General features: G+C 35.0%; 3 protein-coding genes and 1 pseudogene across 4 annotated transcripts; 3 read left to right on the top strand and 1 right to left on the bottom strand.

The window, feature by feature from the left end:
* The first annotated feature begins 307 nt into the window (after positions 1-307).
* On the top strand, positions 308-959 carry LOC116105875 (annotated as a pseudogene).
* A 1,696-nt stretch (positions 960-2,655) lies between these two features.
* LOC116105936 (putative disease resistance protein RGA3) lies at positions 2,656-5,199 on the top strand. The gene is given in 1 exon segment (XM_031392299.1): positions 2,656-5,199. A coding segment is annotated over 1 exon segment (2,544 nt).
* Positions 5,200-10,942: 5,743 nt separating this feature from the next.
* LOC116105938 (glutathione transferase GST 23-like) lies at positions 10,943-12,079 on the top strand. Its single transcript, XM_031392300.1, has 3 exons — positions 10,943-11,254; positions 11,382-11,629; positions 12,043-12,079. The coding sequence occupies exons 1-3, from the start codon at positions 10,946-10,948 to the stop codon at positions 12,077-12,079; spliced, it is 594 nt and encodes a 197-aa protein (XP_031248160.1). The 5' UTR covers positions 10,943-10,945.
* Positions 12,080-18,367: 6,288 nt separating this feature from the next.
* LOC116105978 lies at positions 18,368-20,682 on the bottom strand. 2 transcript variants are annotated; one of them, XM_031392347.1, is made up of 3 exons: positions 19,901-20,682; positions 18,865-19,470; positions 18,368-18,701 (listed from the first exon to the last, which is right to left on the bottom strand). In XM_031392347.1, the coding sequence occupies exons 2-3, from the start codon at positions 19,450-19,452 to the stop codon at positions 18,672-18,674; spliced, it is 618 nt and encodes a 205-aa protein (XP_031248207.1). In that variant the 5' UTR covers positions 19,453-19,470; positions 19,901-20,682; the 3' UTR covers positions 18,368-18,671. The 2 variants fall into 2 exon arrangements, with proteins under 2 accessions (XP_031248207.1, XP_031248206.1); XM_031392346.1 differs by having other exon boundaries at positions 18,865-19,476; positions 19,901-20,680.
* Between the last annotated feature and the right edge of the window lie 2,359 nt (positions 20,683-23,041).

Raw genomic sequence — 23,041 nt, forward strand, 5'->3', positions numbered from 1 at the left:
ATTTATGTTTCTGCAAAATATATAATCTCATCTCCATATTCAAATCTTATAGATCCTCACATGTGATTCTAAGTCCACTTAGCGCTTCTCACGTGCAAGTCGTTAGATCCAAAATCAAGCGTCAACAGGCATTTTTGTTTAAATGAATTTCGCAAACTACAAAGTGACTTGTTGAAAGTTAAAGCAGAGAACGACCAGCTAGAATATATAATATTTGACAATCATTCATTGTCTTTTCTTAAACATATTTGCATTGCTGTGAAGGAAATCACTTCACATAATTTTCTAACAAATTGAGTTGATAAGCATGGGCGAAGTGAAGTTGATTGGGTCAACTATAAGCCTATTCTGCACTAGAATGAATGGGCTCTCAAGCTTAAGGGGTTGAATATGAATACATAGCAGAAGATTTACAGAACAACACTTCAATTCTTCTCAACTAATCCTGGGCATAGAAGGTCCTGTGCTCGTTCACAATGACAAACCCATTGCTGATCACTGGTAATTTGGGATACATAGAGAGTTGTGGAAGGAGAAGCCTTGTTGCCTGAAGATCCATATGACAGAGCCTTGGCTCGATTTGGGCTAAATTCGGTGATGAAAAGGTGGGCGAAAAACCATATTTCAATAAGTCTTATTGTTTATAAAAATAAATAAATTATTTCCCATCTTTATAATTAGGTTCATTAATTTGTGTTCTAAACTTGCATCTAAATGTGTTGAAACTAGTGTTTGAGCATGGGAGCATAAGAGCTTGCTGGCAAGAAGGAGAAGAGAAGGAGAAAGCAATGGAGTGTGCAATAGAGTCATTTACATATCTTGAGAAGTTAATTGGGAAGAAATATTTCAGAGGAGAAGAAATGGATATTTGGATCTAGTATTGGGTTGGATCCCTCACTGGCTAAACTAATGGAAGAAGTTGGAGAAATGAAGGTGTTGATGTAGAGAAGTTTCCTTGATTCATGAATGGTGCCACAACTTCAACCAAATTCCTTCATCAACCAATGCCTCCCCCAAGAGAAATGCTTGTCAACTATTTTACACCAAGGCTGATAATATTCTGCTTAAAGAGGATTTTTAGCATCAGCTCTCTTTCAAAGGAGCTCTTATACTGCGTGGCATGGTTATTACTTACTTCGATCTTTCATACTATTTCTATTGCAAAAGAATATTTGATGATAGCTTGATGTTGAGTTTATAGTCAAGTCAGTATGAGCTTGCCTGGGGACTGGGGTAGGTGTGCTGATAACTACTAACTTCAAGCTGAGGATGTTGTGAAGGGTAAGTGGTTATTTGCATAAAAAGAAACAGATTGTTAGCAAATCACTCCCAAAGAACACACCTTACTGTAAATTATACATATGAAATGTTGGGTTCAGGTATTGTGATGGATTTTGCAAAAATACAAAGTGACTTGTTGAACAAAGGTCAACCAGCTATAATATAAAAATATTTCACATCACCTTTTATTTTATAGTTCAAACACATGATTCATGAAATAATCTTCATTGTCATTTCTTCAACTATTGCAATGGTGCTTATAAAAAAGCATATGTTTTGCTGGTAAAGGAGAACTTCATTTTATTAGTATATTTTGTTGCATTTTTTTTTCTTATCATTTTGGTTTTATTTTATTGTGTTTCTTATGCATGCGTGTTCGTTTAAATCATTTAGGTTATGTGAACTATATCTAGAGGGTTTATTTCATTTTCCTCTATGAGGCTGCTCAAATGAAACTCAACCCATCCTTCAAAACTATTAAAAAAAAAATCTTGGGTGCCTTTGGTATTATTCCTTATCTATTCTCAATCCTATTTTCAAATATTTGTTTGTTTAATTATTTGGGAGATTTATTATGTTTTTTAATTATTTTAGACCCCTTAAGTTATTAATTTCATTAATACCCCTAGAAAAAAAGTTTAAAAATACCCAAACAATAAATAATCGAATAAAGACTTTGAATTAACTACTTTTAATTTATAATAAACTAATTAAGGGTATTTTCGTCTTTTCAGTTAAATATCAATTGAAAACACTAAAAATTAAAAAATATGAAATTAAAAAATTAAAATAAGATTTGAAAAAATATATCTTTATACTTGGACTAACAAAAAACGCGTTTGTCATGTTTGTCTAGAATCACAAACAATAAAAAATTAAAAAATATGAAATTTATTTTCTACTGAATAGATAAAACCACTTTAAACTACTACTTTATTTGTTTCAAAGGGTTTATCTCAAATATGTCAATTATTGATTTTTGTTTATAATTTTGTATGAAAAGTTTTGATTTAAAAAGGAGTTTTTTGTTTAAAGAGAGAAAAGAAAATATTGAAAGAATAAATAATATTTTTATTTAAATTTCTAATTTATTATATTATTAGAAGTACCCACGTCAGTTTCTTTCGACTATTTACGTTATTTTGTTAGATACCTTTAGAAGAAAATCACTAAAGTTTTACGTACTTAACCACTGCAAAATAAAATAATACACTAGATTGTCTCATTCCGGCAGCGGAAATCTCAAGAAATTTACATGTTGACTTTGAAGGTTTTAGTTTTAGCAGTATACTGATGCTGAATACGCTGAAATATCCATTCTTAGCTAAATCATTTCTCTTAAACTACCTGATTTTCACTCTCTTCAAAGAAAATATGGCTGAATCCATTGTATTCGGCACTGCCACTGAAATTTTGAAGAAGATAGGTTCCCTTGTTGGTGGGGAATTGTCGTTGCTGTGGAATCTGGATAGTGATTTAAGAAGACTTCAGCGAACCATGAGCGCCATCAAAGCTGTGCTGTTGGATGCCGAGACAAAGCAGACTCTAAACCATCAGCTGCGTGACTGGCTTGCCAAGCTTAAGGATGTTTTTTATGATGCTGAGGACGTTTTAGATGAATTCGACTTTCAAGCTTCCAGGAGATCACAACAGGGGAGCTCAACATTAAAGGTATGTCAATGCTTTTCAAGCTCTAATCCTGTTAAAATTGGTCACAAGATCAAGGAGATTAGAGAAAGGTTAGATGAGATCGCGGATGATAGGCGAAATTTTCCTTTTCTTCTTATTGAGAGTCATGTTGACGTGAGGCATGTAATTCCCAAGGAGAGGGAGACTAATTCCTTCTTCCAAGCTTCTGATGTCATTGGAAGAGAGAAGGATAAAGAAAACATCATAACCTTTTTGACACAACCAGGCGATGTTAATGTCTCCGTCATTCCTATAGTTGGAATTGGGGGTTTGGGTAAAACCACTCTTTCTAAAATGGTTTACAATGATGAGAGGGTCTATAGGCATTTTGAGTTAAAGATGTGGGTATGTGTTTCCGACGACTTTGATGTTGTTAGGTTGATTAAAGAAATTATTTATTCTGCAACACATGAGGATTGTGCTAAGTTAAAAGCCGATGAAATACCCAGGCGTTTGCAAGAAATTTTGTCTGTTTAAAATTTTTTGCTTGTTTTTGATGATGTTTGGAATGATAATCCAATGAAATGGATGGATTTGATATATTTACTGTTTAATGGTGTCAATGGAAGTAAAATTATTGTTAGTACACGCAATAAAACTGTTGCCGAGATAATGGGCACCGTTTCCCCAAATTTCGTAGAATTACAAGGTCTTTCACCTGAGGATTCTTTATTGTTGTTTAAAAAGTGCGCATTTAAAGATGGAAAAGGAGAAGATTTTCCAAACCTCATTAAAATCGCCGAGGACATTGTGGGAAAATGTAAAGGAGTTCCGTTAGCTCTGAGAACTTTAGGGAGCTTACTTTTTGCAAACATGGATGAAGATGAGTGGTTAAGAATAAAAAGAAGTGACACCTGGCAGCTGAAACAGGAAAAGGAAGGCATCTTACCAGTATTGAAACTGAGCTATGATAATTTGCCGTCTCACTTGAAGCAATGTTTTGCTTATCTTTCCTTATTTCCGAAGGATTATATCTATGACAGTGATTACGTGACCGGACATTGGATTGCACATGGACTCCTTGCAACCTCTAATGATGATATTGAAGAGTTAGAAGATGTTGCTGTGCGTTCTATGAAGGAGTTATGGTCAAGGTGTTTCTTAGAGGATTTTACGGAACATCATCATTTATTTTATCGGTTTAAAATGCATGATCTTATGCATGATCTTGCAATATCAGTGGCAAAAAGTGAGTGTGCTATTATGAAATCCAGAAGCCAAATAGTTGATGGGAGCGTTCGGCATTTTTCAATTATTGACTATGATTTCAACCATCAAAAATCTCCAGAAGTTCTTGATAATATATCAAAGACCGCTCGGTCCGTTATTTTTCTGCAAGGTTACAGGCATGTTGGTGTATCATTTATTGATACATGCATATCCAAATTCAAGCACCTCCGACTGCTATATTTAAACAAGATGAGTTTTAAAGTCTTGCCAAATTCTGTCGGTAAACTGATACATTTGAGATACCTTGACTTATCATATAATAATTTATTGAAGAAACTTCCTGAATCTATTTGTCAGCTTCAGAAGTTGGAGACATTGAAACTTTTTGGTTGTAATCAGCTTGAGAAGTTGCCTAGGAATATACGAAGAATGATCTCCCTTAGGCACGTGGAAATAACCACAAAAGAGCGGCATCTACGAGAAGATGGAATCGGATGTTTGAGTTCTCTTAAATTTTTGAACTTATCTGGCTGCAGGAATCTAGTAAGATTGTTTGAAGGGATGCAAGGTCTCACAAGCCTCCGAAGATTGGATATTCTATTTTGTCCCCTGACTTCGTTGCCATATAGTATCAAGTATCTCAAGAGATTAGAGAAGGTAGTTATTCAATACTGTTCAGAGCTTAACTTGATGATGGAATTTCAAGGAGAAGATAAAGACAACCTTTGCTTGGGAGTTCGAAAATTTATAATTAACAATTTGCCATCGTTAGTGGATTTGCCTCAGATTATTCTTCAAGGATCGGCAAACACCTTACAGTGCATAATGATTGAAAATTGTCCCAAACTAAAAGAACTACCGGAGTGGCTGCCAAATCTCACATCACTTCAAACACTGGAGATTTTAAATTGCCGGAGCTTGTCATGTCTTCCAGAAGGGATGCAACGCCTTACTGTCCTCAGACAACTGAAGATTCAAGGCTGTCCTGCTCTGAGTGAAAGCTGCAGACGCGATCAGTCGAAGATTGCTCATGTCCGAGAGGTTCATCTTGATGAATAAATGTAATCACATAATAATGCTTTTTTTTTTTCTGTTGAAGTAAATGTGATGGCAGATTCTCTTGCCAATGCATTGGTGGGTGTTGTGTTGATTCTTCGTTTATTTTTCAAGACCTACATCATGATTCCCGCAAGTTTAACGTACCCAGGTTCACAGAACTCCAATTTCTTTCTTCTCGATTTTCATTTGTTGGTTGTATTTTATTGTTTCTATTGCATGCATGCTTGAATATTTTATTTTTGCTTTGTACCATGACATTTGTCGTGTCAAAGTTTCATCACATCTTCTTATTCCGAGTGTTTTTTCTTTTATTTCTTGTTAATAAATATCCTTCTTATGATCCAGACTTACCAAAAAAAAATTAATTATAATATAGATTTATTAGTCTATTTTTATTTTACTTGTGAATATAGTTAACCAGGCTGTGAAAATTACAAGGCGCTCGTCCAGTCAATTCAATTTCCAATTTTCTAATGTTATTAGTTCAAACTTTTATAAGTTGTCACAACAACCTTTAGTATTGCAGTTATGTTGTTCAATATTCAAAGTGAAGCTAAAGTCTTTTAAGTTGTGTAAACTATAATCCGATATGCAAAATAAATGCACTGCATTGTGTATGTAAAGGGAAGTAGGAACCAGAATTCAATCAAAATCACGTATTCATTGTAATCCAATGATTTAGAGAGATTTTGAATTGAGAATAATTTGTATTTCCTTTTTAACTTTGATAAAGCTGTTAACCAATAACTAGTTCTACTCGATATCACAACTTTTTATCTTAACTGAATTGTGAATTGAATATTGCTGGTGGACATTACTGTATACCCTCCAGGATTCCGGAATAATGTGATCAGAGGTTAGACTATATGGTATTATTTTCAATTAACTTACATATATTGAGAAGATAGTTGAAGGAGACAAATTTTGGGTGGAGAGAGAACAGAGGATCCTTCTCTGGCTCACTGTCATGGAATTGGTTGATGCAGAGTTAAGTTCACATTGCTTCATGAATGGTTGATGCAAAGAAAAGCTTCTCAACTATTTCAATTTTTGTAGGAAATGTATGTCTTTGCTTGTCAATTTTTTAATCTAAATGAAGAACCAACTGAAGCTTTTTCTGCTTAGGATTGATGGCTTTTAAACAAACAGTTTCATTATTGCTAATCCTTAACCCTCTGATTTAACTGAAACAAAAATCAGAAAACCGTCGCCCAGAGTTGAGAGAGTTTCTTTACCTTCTCGATTTGTGATACGAGTGACTGGAGAGAGTTTGAAAAGTTTGCTTAATTTTGAAGTGGTTTTATATATGAGGGCAGTGTTATCTTTTAAACTTTGTGAGGACTATTATTTGCAATAGTACAATTTGTCTATCATTAATGAACTTAATAAATATTTACAAATGAAAGGGCTTTAGTACATGATGAATACGGAATATATATTTATGTATAATGTATATTCATTTACAAAAAATTGTGATACAAAATGAACTTGTATTTATGAGAATGTATTTAAGAAATATATTTAAAGGTTCACTGGTTTATTATAAAAATATTCAATCCCTCGAATATAATTGGGTGATAATGATCATCTCTTTCTTAATAGACATTGTATATGTAAAAGGAGTAAAACTGCAACGTTAAAAATAAGAACAAGGAGATTATCTATCATAAATTTTCAATCACCTTATTTGGGTTCTTTTGACATCAAAATTCTTGATTTCTCTTCACACAGACACACTCACACACACACACACACACACATATATATATATATATATATATATATATAGTCTGTATTGGAGCTTCGCCGAGCCTATTCTGTATTTCTGTGTTAGAATTGAATGGGCTTTAATGCTCAAGGGTATAACATATGAGTATATAAAAGAAAACTTGAAAAGGAAGAGTCACCTGCTTCTCCAATCTAATCCTGTTCACAAGAAGGTTCCGATGCTTCTGCACAATGGAAAACAATCTCTGAATCTTTAGTCATCCTTGAGTACATAGAAGACACATGGAAACACAACCCTTTATTGCCTGCAGATGCTGTCGACCGGGCCATGGTGCGTTTCTGGGCAAAATATATTGAAGACGGGGTAATTCAAGAGTTACAGATTCATTTGCGTAAAAAACTTCACACGTGTCATCTATAAAAAATATTTATGAATAGAAGAGAGCTCTGTAGTTACAGGAATCATACTTGACCGTTTATTTGTATGGTTTATTGTGCAATGTGTGTTTAGTGCTTTCGCTGCTTACCGTGCCCAAGGACTTGAAAAAGAGAGTTGTAGAGTCTGCACTCTGCACAACAAAAACTAGGAGTTCTCAACGAGCAGATTCAAAACATGAAACTTTTTGGTGAAAACATGAGTTTCCTAGGCTTGGTTTTGGGTTCTATACTTCACTGGCTACAGTTTATAGAAGAACTTGGAGGCATAAAGCTGCTTGATCCTCGTAAGTTTCCATCACTGTATGAATGGACTCAGAAATTGCAGAAACCCCGCTCCTCAAAGAAAAAATGCCAAAGAAAGATGACTTGATCAACTACTTGCGAGCTAGCCAGGAAAGCGCTTAAAGATTACAATCCTGTTGAATTTCAGACTACATACAGGCAAAAACTTTATAAATATATAAAATGTGGTAAAAACTTTATAAATATATAAAATGTGGTGTAACATCAAATATTATACGGTTGTAAGAATTTCCTGACAACCCATTATACATACAAGCATTAATAATATGAAAGTTACATAAGATGGAGTTAATTAATTATTAGCATGAGATAAGGCCTTCTGACAACATTCTGGTTTATATCGACAACAAAATGGAATTCCAGCTTCACTTCTTTGAATCAATGTACCAACAAATAAAACCACCATTATTATCATCTTCAACACAGCAAATCTTTTTATATATAACATACTCCTTACGGTACTGAGAATAATTAATTAACTGCATTTCTTCACATATGTGGTTCATATTTTTTTACATTTAAAATAAGTTACCCATTAACCACAACCACCCTAACAAAACTAATTATGTAACACATTATACTTGATCATCTCAAATCCCTATTTATTATTCCTGGAAATTAAACATTCCCCTGAAAATCTTTTTATAAAATATTGTTGTCACTCTCTCCTCTTACACTATATAATCAAATAATTTGATTCAAATTCCAACTTATAAATATGTGTGTAAAGAGTTTTTTAAAGCTAATTTTTGCACAAAATTTAGTTGTTGCTTATATATCCTGCTTCCTTCTTGATGAAATGATCAATGAATATCCTGTATATTCTAATAACATACCTTACTGTGAATTTTATATATCAAGAATTGGGTTTAGGTATTGTTATGCCTCAAAAGTCAAGCCTATGTCAGCACAATTAATGTCTCTTTGTACCAGCTACCAAGCCCATATCTCCAAAGATATTCTCACTAACTTTATCTCATTTCAAAGAGATGAATGGACGAGAGCTTTTCATGTGTCAAGGCAGCTTGCAAAACACTCATTGCATTGAGTGCAAATGTGAATAAATTGGCACTCCTCTTCCCGAAGAAAAGGAGGCTGGGCTGAGATTTGAACTTCATTTCATTCTCTCTCTAAAAACACTGTATTTCTTCATCTTTGTATGCTTTACGGGCAAAATCATAGAAATAGTCAGAGATCAATAAAATAACATTGGATGTAGGAGTCGCTTGTTGCATCCGAACCACTATAAAAACCCCTCTTGCCAATCTTTTATTTATGTTTTCTGCAAAATATATAATCTCAGCTCCATATTCAAATCTCATGGATCCATCACGTGTGATTCCTAAGTCCGCTTAGAGCTTCTCATGTGCGAGTCGTTGGCGTCCAAAATCAAGCGTCAACAGTTTGGTGGCCCACGCAAGTCTCGAACCTGCATCCGAGTTCCTTGATGGCGTACTCAGATCTCAAACCAGCGTCAGAGTTCTCCAATCGCGTGGCCAGATCGTAGATCGCACGCGTTAGAATTCTTCGATCGCACATCAGAATTCCCTAATCGCGTGGCCAGATCGCAGATCGCACGCATCAGAGTTCTCTAATCGCGTGACCAGATCGCAGATCGCACACCTATACCATCCTGATCCTCAGCTTCAAATCACGGATCTTAGCTTTAAATCGCGTGTTCAGATCGCTGATCTCTTGTGCTCTTAGGTAGAGCTCGTTATGATTTCTAAGGTCGAGCTTAGGTCGTGTTCAGGTAGAGTCCAAGTCGAGCTGATATCGTACTCTTTATGTGCTCGGGTCGAGCCTAGGTCGTGCTCGTTCAGGTCGAGCCTAGGTCGTGCTCATTGTGTGTTCGGGTCAAGCCCAGGTCGTGCTCATTATGTGTTCAGGTCGAGCACAAGTCGTGCCCAAGTTGTGTTCGTTATGTGCTCCGGTCGAGCCCAGGTCGTGCACATTGTGTGTTCGGGTCGAGCCCAGGTTGTGCTTATTGTGTATTCAGGTCGAGCACAAGTCATGCTCGTTATGTGCTCGGGTCGAGCCCAGGTCGTGTTCAGGTAGAGTCCAAGTCGAGCCTAGGTTGTGCTCGTTATGTGCTCGGGTCGAGCCTAGGTCGTGCTCGTTCAGGTCGAGTCCAGGTCGTGCTCATTGTGTGTTCAGGTCAAGCACAGGTCGTGGTCGTTGTGTGTTCAGGTCGAGCACAGGTCGTACCCAAGTCGAGCCCAGGTCGAGCTTGTTCAGGTCAAGCCTAAGTCGTGCTCGTTATGTGCTCGGGTCGAGCTCAGGTCATGCTCGTTCAGGTCGTACTCATTATGTGATCAGGTCGAGCACAAGTGTGCTCAAGTCGAGCCAAGGTCGTGCTCGTTATGTGCTCAGGTTGTGCTCATACAAGTCGAGCTCTTAACAGATTTCAGGTCGTTTTCTTAACAGATCACGATCAGCTCCTAGCTCTCAGCACTCAATCGCGCCAGGAATAGTTCGAGCTCTTCAGTTCGAGACTACAGGCAGTTAGATCAAAGACTTTAATTCCTGAAGTGCAACGCACTTCAAAAACTAGGGGCCTTCTATTATGCCTCAAAAGTCAAGCCTATGTCAGCACAATTAATGTCTCTTTGTACCAACTACCAAGCCCGTATCTCCAAAGATATTCTCACCAACTTTATCTCATTTCAAAGAGATGAATGGACGAGAGTCTTCCATGTGTCAAGGCAGTTTGCAAAAGCTCTCATGGCATTGAGTGCAAATGTGAATAAATGGGCACTCCTCTTCCCGAAGAAGAGGAGGCTGGGCTGAGATTTAGCTTCAATTCTTTCTCTTTCTAAAAACACTGTATTTCTTCATCTTTGTATGCCTTACGGGCAAAATCATAGAAATAGTTAGAGATCAATAAAATAATAGTGGATGTAGGAGTCGCTTGTTGCATCCGAGCCACTATAAAAACTCTTCTTGCCAATTTTTTATTTATGTTTTCTGCAAAATATATAATCTCATCTCCATATTCAAATCTTATAGATCCATCACATGTGATTCTTAAGTCCACTTAGCGCTTCTCACGTGCAAGTCGTTAGTATCCAAAATCAAGCGTCAACAGGCATTTTTTGTTTAAATGAATTTCGCAAAACTACAAAGTGACTTGTTGAAAGTTAAAGCAGAGAACGACCAGCTAGAATTAATATAATATTTGCCACCACATCATTCATTGTCTTTTCTTTAAACATTATTGCATTGCTGTGAAGGAAATCACTTCACATTAATTTTCTAACAAATTGAGTTGATAAGCATGGGCGAAGTGAAGTTGATTGGGTCAACTATAAGCCTATTCTGCACTAGAATTGAATGGGCTCTCAAGCTTAAAGGGGTTGAATATGAATACATAGCAGAAGATTTACAGAACAACACTTCATTTCTTCTTAAATCTAATCCTGTGCATAAGAAGGTTCCTGTGCTCGTTCACAATGACAAACCCATTGCTGAATCACTGGTAATTTTGGAATACATAGATGAGTTGTGGAAGGAGAAGCCTTTGTTGCCTGAAGATCCATATGACAGAGCCTTGGCTCGATTCTGGGCTAAATTCGGTGATGAAAAGGTGGGCGAAAAACCAATATTTCAATAAGTCTTATTGTTTATAAAAATAAATAAAATTATTTCCCATCTTTATAATTAGGTTCATTAATTTGTGTTCTAAACTTGCATCTAAATGTGTTTGAAACTAGTGTTTGAGCATGGGAGCATATAGAGCTTGCTGGCAAGAAGGAGAAGAGAAGGAGAAAGCAATGGAGTGTGCAATAGAGTCATTTACATATCTTGAGAAGTTAATTGAAGGAAAGAAATATTTCAGAGGAGAAGAAATAGGATATTTGGATCTAGTATTGGGTTGGATCCCTCACTGGCTAAACATAATGGAAGAAGTTGGAGAAATGAAGGTTGTTGATGTAGAGAAGTTTCCTTTGATTCATGAATGGTGCCACAACTTCAACCAAATTCCATTCATCAACCAATGCCTCCCCCCAAGAGAAATGCTTGTCAACTATTTTACACCAAGGCTGATAATATTCTGCTTAAAGAGGATTTTTAGCATCAGCTCTCTTTCAAAGGAGCTCTTATACTGCTGGCATGGTTATTACTTACTTCGATCTTTCATACTATTTCTTATTGCAAAATGAATTAGTTGATGATAGCTTGATGTTGAGTTTATAGTCAAGTCAGTATGAGCTTGCCTGGGGACTGGGGTAGGTGCTGATAACTACTAACTTCAAGCTGAGGATGTTGTGAAGGGTAAGATGGTTATTTGCATAAAAAGAAACAGATTGTTAGCAAATCACTCCCAAAGAACACACCTTACTGTAAATTATACATATGAAATGTTGGGTTCAGGTATTTGTTTGATGGATTTTGCAAAAATACAAAGTGACTTGTTGAAACAGAGATCGACTAGCTATAATATATAAAATATTTCTCACATCACCTTTTATTTTATAGTTCAAACACATGATTCATGAAATAATCTTCATTGTCATTTCTTCAAACATTATTGCAATGGTTGCTTATAAAAAAAGCATATGTTTTGCTGGTAAAGGAGAACTTCATTTTTATTAGTTATATTTTGGTTGCATTTTTTTTTTTTCTTATCATTTTGGTTTTATTTTATTGTGTTTCTTATGCATGCGTGTTCGTTTAAATCATTTAGGTTATGTGAACTATATCTAGAGGGTTTATTTCATTTTCCTCTATGAGGCTGCTCAAATGAAACTCAACCCATCCTTCAAAAACTATTAAAAAAAAAAATCTTGGGTGCCTTTGGTTTATTATTCCTATCTATATTCTCAATCCTATTTTCAAAATATTTGTTTGTTTAATTATTTGGGAGATATTATTATGTTTTTTTAATTATTTTAGACCCCTTAAGTTTATTAATTTCATTAAATACCCCTAGAAAAAAAGTTTAAAAATTAACAAAAACACCCCTACTCACCCATAGTTGCTAGATTCCGACAACCACCATCGGTGGTAGCCGAAATCTGTCACAACGACCTAAAACCATCAAAAGTAGTCGATAAGTCACCGATCTGGTCTTTTTCGACCAGATCCACAATGGATCTGGTCGAAAAATGTCAGATCTGGCCATCAACGATAACCAAAGAAATAGCCATCGTTGACAGTCAATGACGGCCAAACCTTTTCCGGTCGTTGACAACCAGATCGACATATGTGCGGCCAGATCTAACCGACCTGAATCGTAATGCCAAATTCCGACCAGATTTCGACGGTGGTGGCCAGAATCTAGCGCTGTGTGTAGGTGAGGTGTTTTTGTTATTTTACAAAAAAATTTATATATTGGGGTATTTAGTTAAATTAGTAAACTTATGGGGTTTTTTGTAAATTTTTAAATTTTACCTCGTAATAATAACCCTATCCAACTATCCAATACTATCCCTAAAATTATATCCAAAATAATAAACTAAACGCACCCCATATAATTATAAAAAATTCCCTAAAAAATAGGGAGAACGACATGTTCTCACCCAAGGTTTGGCGAAACGACGCTTTCCCACCCATCAAGTTTCAAAATAATACTTTCCCACCCTTCGTTAGATTCTATTATGTTTTCCGTTAATATTTTACTGAAAAGACGAAAATACCCTTAAATATTTTACTTTATAAATTTTTTATTATTTTTTAATTAGCCAAAAAGTCAAATATTAAAAAAAAAAAATAGTTAACCTCACTTAAAAAGTTAGAAATAATGCTATAAAATTGTTTAAAGTTAAATAATCTTAATACTGTATTTATTTATAATGTCATCAATATCACATCACTATTATTTATAATGTTTTTCATTTTTACTAATTAACATAAAAAATTAATATTTCTAATTAATTAAATAAATAAAGAAAAAATATATCTTTATACTTGGACTAATAAATAATCGAATAAAGACTTTGAATTAACTACTTTTAATTTATAATAAACTATTTAAGAGTATTTTCGTCTTTTCAGTTAAATATCAATTGAAAACACTAACATAACCTAACGAATTGTGAGAAAGTGTCATTTTAAAAATTGATGGATAGGAAAGTGTCGTTTCATCAAACCTTGGGGTGGAAAATGTTGTTCTCCCTAAAAAATATCAAAACCTTTTATAAAATTATCAAAACCCGCACTATTTTATAGTTTGGATTGTAATATATATCTTTATAGTTTTCTCATTGGTTTAATTATTACTTTAATTTCAATTTCATTAATGATATTGGTGCTATCTACGCAAGCAATGATGTATAATTAGCTAATTAATTATTTAATCCTGAATGAACCCTCTTTTCATTTTTTTACTACAATTGTCACATCGGTCAAAATTATAATCCTTTGTATATCCATAAAAGCTTGGTATAATTTTACTCACAACCAACAAGAGGAATCATCAATCATCCACACAAGGAACAAGAAAGCTCAGCTCGTCTTTATTCCTACACCAGGCATCGACCACCTCTTCTCCGCCGTGGACCTGGCTAAGCTTCTCGTCCACCACCTCTCCATCACCGTCCTCATCATGAAACTACCTTCTCACTCTAAAGTCAGCGCCTACCTCGACTCAGTCTCTGCAGCCAACCGTATCAACTTCGTTCATCTTGCAAACGATCACATTCCACTTCCTGGATCCAATCCCAGAAAATTCTTCCCTTTATATATTGAATCTCATAAACCCCACGTCAAAGCAGCTGTCTCTAAGCTTCTTCATTCCGAGTCAGCCTCCGATGACTCACCCAGACTCGCTGGGTTCGCTCTCGCATGTTTTGTACAGTCATGATCGATATTGCTGATGAGCTTAGAGTTCCGAGCTATATTTACTACACATCGAGTTGAGGGTCTCTCGGTTTGATGTTTCACGTGCAGGCTCTTTATGATGATCAGAACATGCACACCGTTGAGTTGAAAGACTCGGATACCGAGTTGGAAGTACCAGTCTCGTTAACCCAATTCCTGCTATGGTTTTGCCTTCTGCGTAAATGGAGAAAGATTGGTCTATGATAGTGTTTGAGCAAGCAAGGAGGTTCCGAAGGGTTAAGGGTATTGTTGTAAATTCATTCATGGAGCTGGAGTATAATATGATAAAGTCTTTCTCAAATGGTGAAACTGAGACCAACATCTCACCCGTTTATTCTGTAGGACCCATTTTGAATCTTGAGGGTGATAGCATTGATTTAGGGTCAGGTGGGTCCAAAACAAAAGCAGAAATCATGGAGTGGCTTGATGATCAGCCGCCATCGTCGGTTGTGTTCCTATGCTTCGGGAGCATGGGAAGTTTCGATGAGGATCAGGTGAAAGAGATTGCCTGTGCGCTCGAGCAGAGTGGTCATCGATTCTTATGGTCCCTACGTCAACCTCCACCAAAGGGTCAGGTCGCCATACCGAGTGACTACACAAATCCAACGGACCTTCAAAATCATCTTCTCGTATAAGGTTCATGGATTCGTTCGTCAAAAGCCATTGAACCCTCGTCAAAGAAGCAGTCACAAAGCTAATTCAGACGGATTCAGCCTCTGGTGACTCGCCTCGAGTCACCGGGTTCGTTCTCGATATATTCTGTGCGGACATGATTGAAGTTGCGAATGATTTTGGAGTTCCTAGCTACATTTTCTACACCTCCAAGTTCTTTGTGATAAGCAAAACCAGCCCATCACTGAGTTGAAAGACTCGGTCATTGATTTGATTGTCCCGAGTCTCGTTAAGCCGTTTCCTGCTAGGAATTTGCCTATCGTGTTCACAGAGAAAAAGTGGACTACTGTTATGTTTCAACAACCGAGGGGGTTTAGAAAGCAAAGGGCATTATTGTAAACAATAGTGCTAGTCTTACAAAGAAGCCTACAAAGGAGGCATACAAAGTTAATCTCCACCCTTCATCTTCATCATTTCTCTCTCTCTCTCTTTCTCTTTTTCCGTTTTTCTTTTGTTTTTTCCTTCACTTTGTAAGCTTCTTTGTAGACTTCTTTGTAAGGATAGACTTATTGTATTGTAAATACATTCAAGGAGTTGGAATCCTATGCGGTCGAGTCTTTCTCTGATGGTAAGTTGAAAAACACCCCACCTGTGTATACACCGGAACCCATTTTGAATTTAGAGGGTGATGAGATTGATCGAGGATCAGGTGGATCCACCTCAATAACAGAGATCAAGGAGTGGCTTGATGATCAACCGCCATCATCGATTGTGTTTCTTTGCCCCGGGAGCATCGAAAAGTAATCGGATGAGCAATTTGGATGTTCACAAGAATTGATTCATTCAAAAATTTGTAATTTCATTTTCCCTTTTTGTGAGAATAACAAATGTTACATGGATTGCGGAACTCAGAAAGACCATGTTTACTGTATAGCACATCAACATCTATAACCGAGTGGCATGATCGTAGAGTTACCAGGGTAGTTGACACCATCTACCGCGTTCAAAACACTAGTAAAAGGGTGCTGAACTATTTCATGTGAATTACAATTACCCAATCCTATCTGAAAATCAATCCTACTCGAATCAAATTTTCAGGTATGCGGCAAACAGGTAGAAAGCTTGGATCTTGATTCATCTTCCATTTCATCTGTCCGACTCAATATACAGAACTTTTGAGACAAGACCCAGTTCCTGAACATGCACAAGAACAGCATCCGTGCAGTTGTCAGGAATGCCGCGGCCGGCGCTGAGGCTGAACTGATAGAAGCTTCGCCAAAGCTTGAGATCGTGGCGAGTTTCAGTGTGGGGCTTGACAAGGTTGACTTGGGGAAGTGTAAAGAGAAGGGAATAAGAGTCACAAACACTCCTGATGTGTTGACTGATGACGTGGCGGTATTTGAGGAGTGGCAAGTGGAAGAGAGGAGATTATAAGTTGACTACTAAGGTTAGTGGGATTTTTATTAATGTTAGTTTGGTTTTTGCTTTCGTGGCTTAGTATGAAATTGCCTGATTTAATGTTCTGCTAGCATTTTTCTTGGTGTTGGATTTGGCAAAGTGGAAAATTTTGTTGTTAATATTTAGTGTTTTTAGAGTCTAATTGATAATTAGTGCTGAAACCATTATAACATTATGAATAATGACCTTATAAGAACTTAAATGTGATGAATGTATAATCCTGCAAAGGGTTGTTCTGTGATGTTGGTGATGGTGGTAGTATAGTGATTCGTGGTGTTGAATATGCTTTTAAGCACTAATTGTTAATATGTGGTTTTGTATTGTGTTGTTGGTGAGGAGTTTGTTTTCATGGAGTACTTTTGTCGATTTGAGTTAGAGTTGTTCAATTCTCATGTTCTGCACTTCATTCTCTGTTGTTCTCATTGGCAGAGGGCCGAAATCCACATAATTGGCCTAAACACTATGAGGGTAACATCTGAGTGTAACAGTGGCAATTGATTATTTGGGAAACTGCAGAAATAATTGTATGTTAATTTTGTGACAGTTTTGATCAGGACATAAACAGTTATGTAGGAGTGCTTTTACTTGCCTTAATATCCCTACTTATCTGGGCTTTTAGCCGCCAAAAATTGAATACTTATTGTTTTGTTGTGGATTGAAATAAAGTGGTGAAGGTTAATTCTACAGTAGTTACGATATGCACTTGGTTTATCTAGAAAGTTACATTGGGCTCAGTTCTGTATACATTAGGTGTGATGCTCTGTTGTTCCGAATCCTAAGTTAAAGGTGGTTCAATTCCAAGTCCAGTTCTTGCCAATTGGTGTTTTTAAATTTCTTGTTTCTTTTCCCTAAAAAAAAATGAAGAAAAAGAAGATATCTTCAGTGTCTATTACGAATTAAACATCAACTGTATTGTTGACGAGAAAAGTTGGATGAGACTAACATTTCATCATCTTTGTTCTGAAAAATATCTTTGTTTTGTGAATTCAATAGCTTATTGTTAGTTTAGAAGCTTTTCAAAATAGTAATGGCATTCATCTCAATCGCTAAATACGCCAAAGATCTTCTAAAGTAGACTGGAAAGCTACAGTCAAATGGCTTTGGGAATTGAACTTGCTGCTGTAGATTGTGATGAGTTTGACACTCTTGCCTTCTATAGAAGCACAGTAGGTGCTCTTCAATACTTAACCTTAACCAAGCCTGATAAAATAAGTCAATTTCTTAAGCAACCAACTCAGTTCCAGTGGCAGGCCTGCAAAGAGTATACCTTATTTTATGGCATTTAGTTCAATCCAGCAAGTACTATGCAGTTGGATTGCTATGCAAATATAGTTGGGCAAGCTGTGTACAAGATAAGAAGATCTACAAGTGGATGCTATGTTTTTCTTAGTCCTAATTTAGTGCAATGGGGTTGTAGAAAACAGAAAAGTAATGGCTTTATCATCCACTGAGGCAGATTATAGAGCTTTGTAGAACCTATTGTGATTGAGGCAGAATATAAACAAAACATATTGAGATTGATACACATTATGTAAGAGAACAAGTTGTAGCAAATTTTATAAGAATTTAATATGTTCCTAGTGAAGTGCAAAATGTTGACATTTTTACAAAACCATTGGTGGCAACTGGCAAGACAGTTTTGAGTTCTTAAGAAGTAAACTTATTGTTGTACCATCTTCTCAGAATTTGAAAGGGCAAGTAATTAGTGAAGGTAAAGAACAAGTTACAACAGTAGCAGAAGATGCGTAATAGAGAATTTGAAGCAAGAGTAAAACGAAGTAGTAGATATTGAAAAGATTGTAGCAGCAGAACAGAAGTACTGAAGAGGTGCAGTACAAAGTTGAGTTAATTGTAGCAGTAGAAGTACTGATTAGATCCACCAGATTATAACAATTAAGCACCAGATTAATCAACTTCACCCTGAATTTTACAAAATACATCAGTTACTAACCCAAACATAAACTCTGTCAATAATCCATTAGAAAATTCACATAACAAGTGAATTGATATTGGACTTAAAACAGAACAAATATATATAACAAGTGCAGTTTAGAAAATTCGTCAAATTGAAGACAGTGAATTGAATTTTCTTCTGCTTCCCTTCAAACAGACTAATATTCATTGGATTTCGATGGAGCCAACTGAAAAACCATCAAAAGAAATATAATTAATCACAAGTACATTTATGTTGGAGCCTCTTGAAACAAATTCAATTACCTGATTAGAAACGATGAGCATGTTTCTAAGTTTCAGTGTTCTTTTGACTTAAAATCTTTAATTATGATAATTTAAAAATAGAAGTACCTTTGCTTCCGCATGCACACTTTTATTCTTCATCCCATGAAATCTTGTACTTATCTTTGGACATCGTTGGACTCCCAAAAATTCAAATGGTGGTGCTACAAATATGAAGTGATAATCCACATGGCAAAAGTTGGTGAGTCTTGGTAAATCTTCTAGGATTATATACTCAAGTTGAGGCAACTGGATTTCTTTCTCATCAATCACATCATTATCTCCAAATATTTCTTTTAATTCAGAGTTATCAACTACTGTTAGGCTTTCCAGTTGTTGAAAACCCCGAGCTATGGAGATAGGAAACAGATTTTTTAATTTATGGCACTTTTCCACTTCAATAACTAATAGAGTTTGGAGAAGATTTGCTCCAACTTCTTCACCATCTTTAACATCAATGATTTGCTCCAATTCCGCACATTCTCTGATGCGCAACTCTTTCAATTGCAACATATGATTTCGAGCAACAATTGGTGAGAAGATATGTTTATGCTTGTTGAAGCGGTCTTCCATGCTTAATGTTTTAATTTTTTTGAAGAAGCCACATCTCAACCCGGAGAGAATTCCATCCCACAATTGACTACTGCAATTACTCATCTCTACAACCTGCAGATTCTGAAACTGCAAAACAATGTTATAAAAAGTTTATTAGATAAATTTATGCCAATAGATTATAACGTACTGCCTACTAAAAAAAAACGTAAGAGAATCTTTTATATATTTTATTTAATTAACTAAAAAATTCAAAAATTCTAAGAGAAGCAGAAAGTAAATTAAACAATAACAAACTAGATTCATTTATAATTTTAAGTGAATGGTCTGATATGTTATTGCTGAATAAGTTTTATTAAACTTGGAAGAATTTTGTTCCCATAAAGGGAGTGTATGGTAATTGGTAAACTTAAATTTTTAACAATTTTTTAATAATGTACATAGAATATCTATCCAATTAGTACTAGCTATTATTATTGAATATTACTAACTCTTCATGCATAAAATATCTATCCAATTAGTAAAGGCCTAATAGATAAAAGATTTAACATACCTCTTCAACAATGAAAGTTGTAGTTAATTTGGAACAGTCTTTTACTTTGAACTCTTCCAAAGCTGGACAACATGCAGCATATTTTTCTGGAAAAAAGCTTACTAGCTTTGCAAGTCCTTCTAGATGTAATTTCTTCAATTTTGGAAGCACGATGTTCTTTTGATCTCCTCCACCTACATATTCTTCTCTTTCATGATCCAAATAAAATACTTGTTCCAAATTCTCACAATCTCTTACTTGAACTAATTTCAATTGACCCAAGCTCTGAGTAAGAGTAAATGAGAAGATATGTTTCAGCTTCTTGCACTCGATTATGGATAAAGTGGTTAGATTCTCCAACCTTAGAACATAAGCAGAACCTTTACATAAACCTTCTAGTTCTTCCAAATCATACAAATCCAAACTCTTTAATTTTGGAAGTGATAATTCATGTTGTTATCCTTCCAACTGGAATACCTCTTTTACTCCACAATTTGTTATGCTTAATTCTTCAAATTTTGGGAGGTTGATGTTTTTCTCATCTCCTGAACCTACATTTTTGTCTAGATAAAATACTTATTCCAAATTCTCACAATCTTGTACTAAAAGTGATTCCAATTGACCCAATCTCTCAACAAGAGTAAATGAAAAGATACGTTTCAGCTTTTTGCATCCACTTATTGTGAAAGTGGTTAGATTCTCCAACCTTAAAACATGAGCGGGACCTTTCCATAAACCTTCTAGTTCTTTCAGATTATACAAAGACAAATTCTTTAATTTTGGAAGTGATAATTCATGATGTTGTATTTCAATGATTAGATCTTCCAACTGAAATACAACTTTTGCTCCACAATTTTGAAGAAGCCACGTCTTAATCCAGAGAGAACTTTGTCAACAAACTGATTATTACAATTGGCCACGCTTAGATCACACAATTTCTGGGGAAAACAAATCACTTTGATATTATCAAAATTTATTAGATCCACCCGGTTATAACAATTATGCAAATCTATGTTTCTTTATAGTATAATAATAATAATAACAATAATAAAAGTTGTAAGTAATAAAATATGACTTATATGATCGACACGTCAACAACATTTATATAATCTAGTAGACATCATGTACAAACATAATTTGATTACGAAAAAATATAATAAACATTGATTTGTGAACGTTGATTACACTAGTTTATATAATACTAATAAAGATTATAATACATTAAAAATGAGGCTGAACCAAAAATTTATGAATATAATAAGGTAAAAAAGAAATCCAATTAGGCCACTAAGTTGTCATTAATTATCAATCGGGCCATTGTGACTAATCAGGAAGACCAAAATTAATTTAATTAAAATAATAAAGCAAAAATAATCTTGGGCACCAGTTATTTTTCCTTTAGATGGATTAGGGGGGTGACAGAGTGGGTTGGGCCTAGGGCCACTGTAGCCCATGAAAAGTCGTGGGAAAATGGTGATTAAGTTTCTTGTGTCAATTTGTATTATATTTTAAATACTGAATGTTAATGCAAGGGAACATTTAATTAATTTAATATAAAATAACACTTTTACTTCAAAAAAAATTATTGTTAAACTTCAAAATTTAACAATTTACTCTAATTACACAAAAGTTAATTAGAATAAATTTAATTTTATTAAGGGTAAGTAATTGTATAAATTTAATTTAGTTCTTTTTAAAAATATAAAATTACTCACAAAGTATACAAAAATTAAAAAATTAAAATTAAAAAGCAATAAAACATTAGGGCCCTTGGACTTAACAATCTGTCAGGGGTGAATAAAATTAATGCCAATTGTATTGAAAAATATATATCATAATTGTTAGAAATTCTAAAATAATGTATAGCTAATGATCCATCTAAAGGTCTAATAGATAAAGATAATTTTTCATTGTTGATATCTCACTAAAGTACTATCTATTTTAATATTGGTCAAATTCAGCATGTTCGTCCATTTTAGGCAAAAAAAAAATGTGACAATAATTTGATGAGAGAAAAAATAAAATTGAAAACATACTCCAAAGCTGGCAGAGTTGAATGATATTTTCTGGAAAGAATCTGGTAAGCTTTTCAAGTTTGTAAGGTTTAGCTTTTTTAAATTGGGCAACTTGATGTCCTTCATTACTCTGAATTTAGTTCACTTTTCCATGAAATACTTGCTTCAACTCTGCTGCATCTTCTATTTCAAGATTTTTAAGTTGTATAAGACCTGCTGCAACAAACACTGGAAAAACATATTCCAATCTCTGGCAATTTTCAATTTGGAGATCTTCTAATTTCGACAATATTTTCTCTCCCCTGCCATTATCACCCTCTTCTATCTTGATCAGGAACTCCAAACTCTCACAATGTTCTACATGGAGTGATTTCAACTGCCCCAAACTTTGGGCAATTGATAAAGTGAAAAGATAAGCCAAGCTTTTGCACCATCCCACATAAACATCTGTAAGACTTTGGAAGTTTACAAAATGAATGGACATGGGCCCCTTCCATATACACTGCAATTCTGGTAACGATACCAACTCTAACTTTGCTAAACTTGGATGCAACTCAAGATTTTGACAACCTGTTACTCTTTCCAAAATAAGATATTCTACACTGTGATATAGTGCTTTAAATAATGCAGTCAATAAGGTTGCATCAATATCAGCAATTATCAAAGATTTTGATGATTCTGAATATTCATAAGTTCTATTCACAACAATTTCATACCTTGAAAGTTTGGAGAAAGCAAAGTCTTTTGCAAGGCATTTTGAATTTATTTTCAAATACAGAACAGCCAAGCGAGATAGACAATTTACCTCTGAAAGCCTAGCATTGCTCGTTTCTATACTCTTCTCTTCAACCTCCCTTTCTTCAAAGATGTCCTCCATGTATAATTCTTCTAATTGAGAAAAGTTTCGTATCAAATTGGAAGGAATTCTTTTTAGCTCAGAACACTTACGTAAATCCAACACTCTTAGTTCCTTAAGTTCACTCAATTCTATTGGTAATTGGTCAAAACGAGAATATCTAAAGCTAAGAATCTCAAGTTTGTTAAGCTTGGCAAGGAAAGAAATATCTCTCAAATTACAACCAAACAACTCAAGAGTCTTGAGATTTGTCAAGAATTGAAGTGATTTCAGTGAAAGGTCTGCATATCT

Source organism: Pistacia vera, unplaced genomic scaffold, assembly GCF_008641045.1.
Source record: "Pistacia vera cultivar Batoury unplaced genomic scaffold, PisVer_v2 Contig507, whole genome shotgun sequence".
NCBI lineage: Eukaryota > Viridiplantae > Streptophyta > Magnoliopsida > Sapindales > Anacardiaceae > Pistacia > Pistacia vera.